We start from the raw sequence: 8,463 nt of genomic DNA on the forward strand, positions 1-8,463 counted from the left end.
GTAAAAAACACTGCCATCACAGGATCATAAAATTAATAAGAAAATTTAGAGCATATGCACACGTATCCAACAGAGTATACCCATATACACTATGCAACACTCAATCTATGAAAAGCAGTGATATCGTACTAGTACAATACCACATACTCCTGCATATATATGTATATGGTTCTAATCGATCCATTGCAACAATTGTACAGTGCTACACAATGCAGTGCTACTATAAGTACAGTGATATCTACTAGTTGATAAAATTAGATTCTCCTTGCCGACAGTCCACTGCAATTCTCAAAAAAGATATTAAAAACAAATCAGTCTCCACCAGACGAGAACCATCTAGCACCACATGCATGTCCAATTGTAGTCAAGAACGAGTTATTCAGAAAATTGACTGCTACTGTACTACTCAACCACCGCACCACATGACCTACTTCAAGTTTTTTTTCCAGAAAAATCAATGGGGCAGCGGCGGCGTACAGGCTCCGGCCAGTGAAAACTGGAAAAACGAGCGGGCAGAGGCCAGCATGGGGGCAGACGCCGTGCAGGTGGGCGACATGCGCGCGGGTGGTCTCGGAGGGCACGCGACGGCCGGCGGATGGCGGGAGGTCGGCGACCGGGCATGCGCATGGACAGCCGCCGACGGCATTGTGGACGACAGGCAACAAAGGTATGGAAAAGTCTTACCTTTTGGGGCAGTTTTGGCGGAGGTGCTGGGAGTTCGTCGGTGGTCACCGGAGAAGATCCCCGTCGCAGCCGCGCGGGAGTAACAATAAAACGCGCGAAGCAAAATTGTTCCGCGCCAAAAAAAAGGACGATGGGGGCTGTGCTCGGAGCCCCCAAGACTGGGGCCTTGGGGGGAGGATTTGAGGGCCTCCTCACTTTGGGGCTCTAGTAGGGTTCCCGCTGGATCTAGTTTTTTTTTATCTTAACTCTCAAAATTTGATTAGGGGTTGGATTTGAGGTCCCTGCTGGAGATGCTCTTAGCCCTCTTTGCAGGGGACTACTAACGGGCGGCCGCCCGCGCGGTCAGTCCGATGTATACTCGTACTAGTACACCTACTACTTCTACTCATATACTACTACTGATAGTACTACTACACTGTTACTACTACTATACTACTAGTACTACTACTACACTGTTATATACAAACTTTATATACGCGTATAAAAACTTTGTATACGTAAATACATACATATTTAAAAACCGAAAACGAAGAAAAAACAAAAAAACCACATATACAAACTTTGTATACGCATATACAAACTTTATATACGTAAATACATACATATTTTAAAAACTGAAAACCAAGAAAAAAACAAAAAAAGCCACGTATACAAACTTTGTATTCATACGTATACAAAGTTGTACGTATACAAACTTTATATACATACGAATACAAAATTTATATACGTATGAGTTTAAAACCGAAATAAACCAGAAAAAAACCAGCAAAAATCAAAAAGAAAAACCGAAAGAAAAAAGAGAAACGCCAAATCAGAGAAAAAAACCAGAAAAAACAAAAAGAAAAACCGAAAGAAAAAAAAAGAAAAAAAGAGAAACGTGCGCACATGGCGCTCCCGCACCGTTCCACCGCGGCCCCCTCTCCGCGTGTGCCACGTGGCCGCGCCGCGCGGGAGGGGAGCCACGCGACTGATTGCTTTTTAGCGATTTCGCTCTTTGCACGCCAAAACCATCTTCCTCGGATGGATTTGGATCGTCTAACTTCATCCTGTGGAGGCACGGGCGTGCAGTCATCACTTATCCACCGTCCATGCAATCCAACGGCTCCCAGGCACAGAGACCTATGTCAGCCCAACAAGAGGCACGTTCTCCAGACTTCAGAGTCAGTTTGGTAGACTTGTAATGCCGCCATCGCTGCCGCCGGCGAATAGCTGGAGCTCATCTTTCGCCACGCGCTGCCACCGCCGCCGTCTTGGGCTTCATATGGAAGCTTTGCCATTCCATCTTCCTGCTAGGACTGGATGTATCAATCGGCAGTGATGCAGCATGCTTGCTGCCCGGAATTTGGATTTTGGAACATTGTTACAATGAGCAGAGCAGAGCAAAGCATGCATTCGATTCAACTATTTAGCAAGTAAAGTATGCATTCCATAGACAATTCATAAGTTTCAAACAACATCATTCATTACTAACTACAATAGAGAGTAAGCCACATCGTAAATCAAAAGAGATAGAGAATAGAGATCGTAAATCAAAAAGGATTAACAAGAACAAAAGCAACGCACTAGAAACTGCAATCTCCATAGCTAAAATATGTCTTCAGTACCATCAACAGTTGAACAAAGAAATAAACTTAGCAAATTTGGTACTTTGGCCCCGAAAAATGAGGAACAACAAAAAAAAAAGTTGGGCCCAGACGATGGCTGGTGACGAGCGTGCATACAAGCAGACGAGCTCCGAGCTAGCTAGTCACTGCCATCGTTGGCATCGACGGCGGCGGCGGTGGCAGCAGCGACGAGAGGCCTCATCGGATTAACTCATCAGTGTGTCTTGTCAGGCTGCCATGGACTGATTTCAACAGCAGTTAAGTGCGCGTGACACGTGAGCCGTTGAATTGCATGGACGGTGAATAAGCGATGACTGCACGACCGTACCTTCACAGGGTGAAGGCAGACGATCCAAGTCCTCCTCCGATACGTGACACCAATACGTAGCCAATCCCCTCGCCAGCGCCTTCTTTAGTCATCACACGGGCTGGCACGGCCCACGGCCGACAATGCCCCAGCTATTCGCCTCCTCCAGTCCAATAAGAAGCCAAGCCCCTCACCCGCGACATTCTCCAAGCACGAACTGCCGCCGCATTGCACCAACCTCCAAACCCCACTTGTGCCAAGGTGGTGAGGTCGCTTCGTGCGTCGGAGGTTCACGTTGCATGGTTTCTGCTTGCCAACTAGGACGAGGAAGGGGACATGGGTAGATCGTGCTAGAGGAGAGAGCTGGACCAAGACTGAAGAAGGGCAAGAGGCTGGCGGTGCTTGAGGAGGTCAGCTGCTGGTGCTGACGGCGATTGAGAATGGAGGAGATAGAAAAATTGAGACTATTCAACGTCTTTTTAAGAAGTGCCACTTTACAAAATTTATTTAGAGAGCTATTCAGTTTTCTTCTGGTTTATACCTTCCACTTATTATATCTCATATCTTTCAAAATTAGCTTGTGGGGATTGATAGAAAAAATCAGCAAACTTATTTTTATAGGAGCATCTGCTATATATAGGGCTCTATGGTTAAATAGAAATGATATTGTTTTTGATAAATCACCATATATTTTCTATATGCAGGTTCTTTTCAGCAATATATTGGTTCCGGTCCTGGGCACAACTACAAAAGTGTGATGAAAACTACAAGCTTGTGAAGTCTGCATATCATAATCTTGAGACGACAGTTATGCAGCTTTTTGTCAATTTTGGATGGAGATTCACAAATGGTATTCATTAATTGTATATCGTTTATCTTGTGTTGGCGTTTATGAGTTTGTGTTCGCTTCATGTTTGGAAGAATTTTGTTTTTTAAGTTTTCTTTGAGTTGCACTCATTCTGAGTGATTTGGTGTAATAATTGGTTGTAGCTCGCTTGAGCAAAGGCGGGATGGTTTTCTATTCTATTATATAAAAATACAACACAAAAGGAGATAGTTAATCAGATGAAAAATCAACATCGGTTGTGTGGGCTAGCTTAGGCCATGTTTCTTTCAACTTGGGATTATTATAATCTAGATTATTAAGTCAGATTACTATAAGCTAGATTGTTATAATATGTAGTAGAATAAGTGGTTAGTTGTTTCTTTCCTAGATTTGCAAGTCTAAAAAGGGAGTGGGTGGCATGGTGGGTAATTTTTCATCCAATAATCTGGAAAAAGCTCACCTAAATGAGCTTATCAGATTATAATAAGCTGGGCTCCAGATTATAATAAGCTACTTTAATAAGTTGTATGTTTCTTTCAGCTTACTCCCAATAATCTGGATTATAATAATCACAAGCTGAAAGAAACAGGGCCTTAATGATGCGGATAATATGTGCCTCTTGCTAGCTCAGCAGGCATCAAAACTAATGGCAAAAAATAGCTTAGTAATTAGACAATTGTAGGTATATAATAGACAATAAAGATTTTTTTTTTCGATCCCATGGAAACGCACAGGCATATCAACTAGTAATATCTTCTTTCTATAAAGTTAATGCGCACTAAACACATAAAGGTCAACATATAAGCATAGTATTTGTTAGCATCCTAAAACCTACATGCAAACATACCACATCAACCCATTAAACACACAAAGCTCAACATGCAACCATATAGTAATTATATCCACAATTTATTTCATTCTAAAACTAAACATGCACATGCTAAATCATCATTGTTAAATCATTTCATAACATTTCAATCTAAATCATTTCATCATTTCTCTATTATCTAACATATATCCCGCAGCAAAGCGCGGGGCATCATATAGTACAAATAGATGCTTAACACCATATCAAGCACACCTTAGTTTGTTCGTAACTTCTATCGTCTCGTTTTTCACGCGCACGTTTCCTAAATTGCTAACATGTGTGTCTTTCTAAAAATAATCTACAATAAAATTGCTTTAAAATATCATATTGAACAAGTTTTTTTAACTAATACTTAATTAATCATATGCTAATTCAACTCTGCTTTACGTGCCGGGAAGAAGGGTTCCCAATCCCTCCTCCGAAACACAACCTTATTTTACTTGCGAGGGGGGAGGCGCTGTTTGGGGGGGGAGGGGGGGTTATAAACTCTGTTGGCACCCGAGGTCCGCGGCCCGGCCCAAGGCACGCCATTTTGGCCCGGCGCAAGCACGGCACGGCCCGACTGGGGTCGTGCCCGTGCCGCCTCAACCCGACGGCCAGGTCATGCCAGGGCTGCACCCTCGGTACGGTGGGCCGGCCCGGCATGGCACGATTGAAGAAAAATAGTATAGGGATGCAAAATAGACTTAAATAACCATATAAGGCAAGGCCTAATGAGAAGAGGAACGCAAAATAGACTTATTTTCCAACCATATGGACACAGCCCACAGAGTTGAGGGATGAAAATAGACTTATTCTGTGGAGAAGCACGATGAACTATCGTGCCTTCAGGCGGACCCGAGTCGTATTGGGCCGTAGGTCGGGCCGTGCCATGCCGGACGGCCCATTTGGCCATCTATATTTGTTGGTTCCCAATCCCTGTTTTTATCCAATGAAAGTGATTCTATTATATTAAACCTACCAATATAGGTAGTATAAGTTTTGAAGGGCTAAAATTGAAATAAAAGGCAATATTGCTACAATCTTTTTAGATTTTTATGTTATATTAACATAAAATTACCCTAGCAAAGTTTTACATAAAGTATTTAAATACCCAAGAAAATCTATGGTTAGAATTTAATTATACTACCATCAATAGTACTCCTTCCATCGTATTTTGGATAGGCTATCGCTTTCAAAGCCAGACAGTATGCATGAGTCTGTTGTCCTGTTATGAAACAGTTGTGCGGAAATGATGAATACCAACCGGATAGAAATAGAAGAATAAAAGGAATTTTACTCAAATGAAAAGAAAAAAGCTTCCTTTCTAAAGGAGAAAAATCTCTCCTCTTCTTCTTCCGTTAACTAGCTACTAGTAGGCAAAAGTGTAGTAGTAGCTACTCTCTTCGTCTCATGAAAACCAACATCTATATTTGAATTTGGACTTAGTCCAATAAAAACTAAATTTAGGCATAAACTATGTAATAACTGGAAAAAAAAAAGAGGCCTCGCCGACGGTTTTCGTAGAAACAAAAAGAAGGTGAATATACGCATTGGCAGCTGCGCTGGCACGAGCCAACGCTCACTCAATCCAAATCGAGCGCCTTACATTCATAAATGAATAGAAGTAGCGTGCAACTGCTCACATTTTAGTTGCCAAAACAATCGAGCAAATCCATTCCAAATACCACCAATTTCCTGAGACATGCCAACCAACCAAACCAGAAGACCCACACATGTGGCCAACAACCCCAGATGTAGTGTTCGTATCATCCCCTAGCCGGCTGGGACCCAAAGCTGAGTCCAAACCCCAACTGAACCCAATTACCAACAAAAATAATTGAATGGACCAAACATCAAAACCTACAAATCAACAATGCATCACAGCTGCGACACGATCCACCAGATTGAAAAGAAAAATGGAGAAGAAGAAAAATTATGCGATGCACGGGAAGAGGAGCAGAGCAAGAGGACAAGGGAAACCAGCTCAGAAAGATGGGAACTTGGCGCATCGCTGCTTGAGGTACACGGTGCAGCTGTCCCTCGGCACGATGGTCGGCATGTACACCGGCTCGTCGCAGCCCTCCGTCCGGTCTCGCCGGAAGTCCACGACGGAGACGAAGAGCGCCATGAATAGGACGAGGTGGTTGAGCGCGTACCGCTGCCCGACGCACTGGTGCGGCCCGGCGCCGAACGCGAGGAAGTTGCGCTTGTACACCACGTCCTCCCTCCGTGCCTCCGAGAAGAAGCGCTCCGGGTCGAACGTGTCCGGCTCGGGGAACCCCTGGAACGACGACTCGTACACCGACGGGAACACGATGGTGCCCTTGGGGATCGTGTACCACTCCGTCAGCTGGAACTCCTCGCCGGCGATGTGCGGCACCAGCGTCGCCGGTGGCCGGTGCCGGACCACCTCGCGAGCTACGGCCTGAGTGTACTTCATCTCCGCGATCTTCTCGGCGGTGATGGGCTCGCCGGACTCCGGGGACCAGAGGGAGGCCACCTCGGCGCGCACGCCTGCGAGCACGTCCGGGTGGGAGTCCAGCGCGGACACGGCCCAGCAGAGGGAGGAGGTGGACGCGTCCTGCGCCGCGAAGAGGAAGTCGAACAGGAAGCCCCCGAGCTCCTCGTCGTCGGTGTGCGCCGGAGGCGGCTTCCCCGCTGCCTTGGCCTCGTCGATCTCCCGCACCGTCTCCTGCATCCAGAAGTCGACGAGGCACTCTGGTTCGCCGCCGGCGCGCATCCGCGCCTTGCTCGCCCGCGCGCACTCGCCGAGCGTGCGCACCAGCCGCGCCACGCCCAGCCTCGCGCTCCGGAATGCGAACCCCGGCAGGTCAACGGGGAGGGCCATGAGGCCGACATTGAAGAAATTGTAGTCCCTCTCGAACTTCTCCCTCGCCTCCTTGGTGAGGTACGGCCCCGCGAACACCGTCTGCGAGGTCTCGAGATTCATGTCGCGGCAGGGCACCCGAATCGGCTCGGCCTTGCCGCCGTTGGCGGCGCTCCGGTCGAGCCACCGCCGGAGGTGGGAGAGGATGACGCGCTGCTGGATGGCGGCGTAGGTGGAGAGCGCGCGCGGCGTGAAGTTGGGCGCGATCCGGCGGCGGAGGTCCTTGTGGTCCTCGCCGAACATGTAGATGAGGTTGTGGTCGCCGAAGAGCTTCTTGCCGAATGGGTGGCCGATGAGGTGGAACGCGTCGGGGCGAACGTTGGCGAAGACCCGGTGGGACAGCTCGGAGTCGCGGATGAAGACGACGAACCGGCCGATCAGGAAGTCGGCGGCGAGCCCCGCGCCGGACTTCCTGGCGCGCGCCGCCTGCGCGTCCCAGAACCCGGTCGGGTCGCGGATCATATGCGCGACGCTGCCGACGAACGGCACGACGAGCGGCGGGCCCGGCAGCGGGCCCTTCTTGCGGTGGTAGGACAGCTGCTCGACCAGGAAGTAGAACGCCAGCGCCGCCACCACGAACGGCGCCGCCGCCCGCAGGTCCAGGAAGTCCACCACCGCCGCCATGGCGCGGGTCACGGGTGGCGGCCGGGCGGCAGCAGCAGCTCAGGGCGCACACGCACCTCTCCCAAACCCGCACACTACTAGCTGGTGTATCGTGTTGGCATCTCTCCCAACGGAGGCATATTTATGCCCATATGTGTGTGAGGCGTGGGAGGAGGAGGGGGAAGGGGGGATAGTAGATCGCTGGTCAAACGCTAGCTGAGACAACGGAACGAGGCGGCTTTTCTGGGCGGGCGGATTGGCAGACGGCAGACGGCCGCCGCCGCGCGAGGGTGGTGGAAGAAACGAGGTGCGAGGAGGCGGTGGCGGCGGCTGCACGGGCCTTACCCTTGTGGATAGGGGGGATTTCACGGGGAAATTGTCACTTCGGGACGGGAATCCGCGCAGGTAGAAGTAGGTGGCGACAACGACGGGGAAGTGGCACACGCTCGTGAGTAGCGACCCGCACTACTCCGCTGCGACGCCGGCGAGCAGTTCATTTCAACCTGTACTACACGAATCTGTTTGATGGTCACAATTCACAAACTACTTGCTTGATTGTTGATACTACTCCGTAGTACTACTATAACTACTGGATCGTCCTGTAACTAATCATGTTCCATGATTTGCAAGTGCGAATGTGTACTGTGTATAACACATGGTGGCCATTGTCTTTTTGGCCGTTGTGTTTTTAATTGTTTCACC

General features: G+C 48.4%; 1 protein-coding gene across 1 annotated transcript; it reads right to left on the reverse strand.

Annotated features, from left to right (window-relative positions):
* Positions 1-5,854: 5,854 nt before the first annotated feature.
* Positions 5,855-8,252, reverse strand: LOC127760847 (cytochrome P450 710A1-like). Its single transcript, XM_052285168.1, has one exon. It carries the CDS (start codon positions 7,780-7,782, stop codon positions 6,256-6,258), a length of 1,527 nt encoding a protein of 508 aa, XP_052141128.1. The 5' UTR covers positions 7,783-8,252; the 3' UTR covers positions 5,855-6,255.
* Between the last annotated feature and the right edge of the window lie 211 nt (positions 8,253-8,463).

Source organism: Oryza glaberrima, chromosome 1 (genome assembly GCF_000147395.1).
Source record: "Oryza glaberrima chromosome 1, OglaRS2, whole genome shotgun sequence".
NCBI classification, from domain to species: Eukaryota; Viridiplantae; Streptophyta; class Magnoliopsida; order Poales; family Poaceae; genus Oryza; species Oryza glaberrima.

Coding starts and splice junctions, on each gene's coding strand:
- LOC127760847 (XM_052285168.1), bottom strand. CDS start 7,782: ATGGCGGCGGTGGTGGACTTCCTGGACCTGCGGGCGGCGGCGCCGTTC.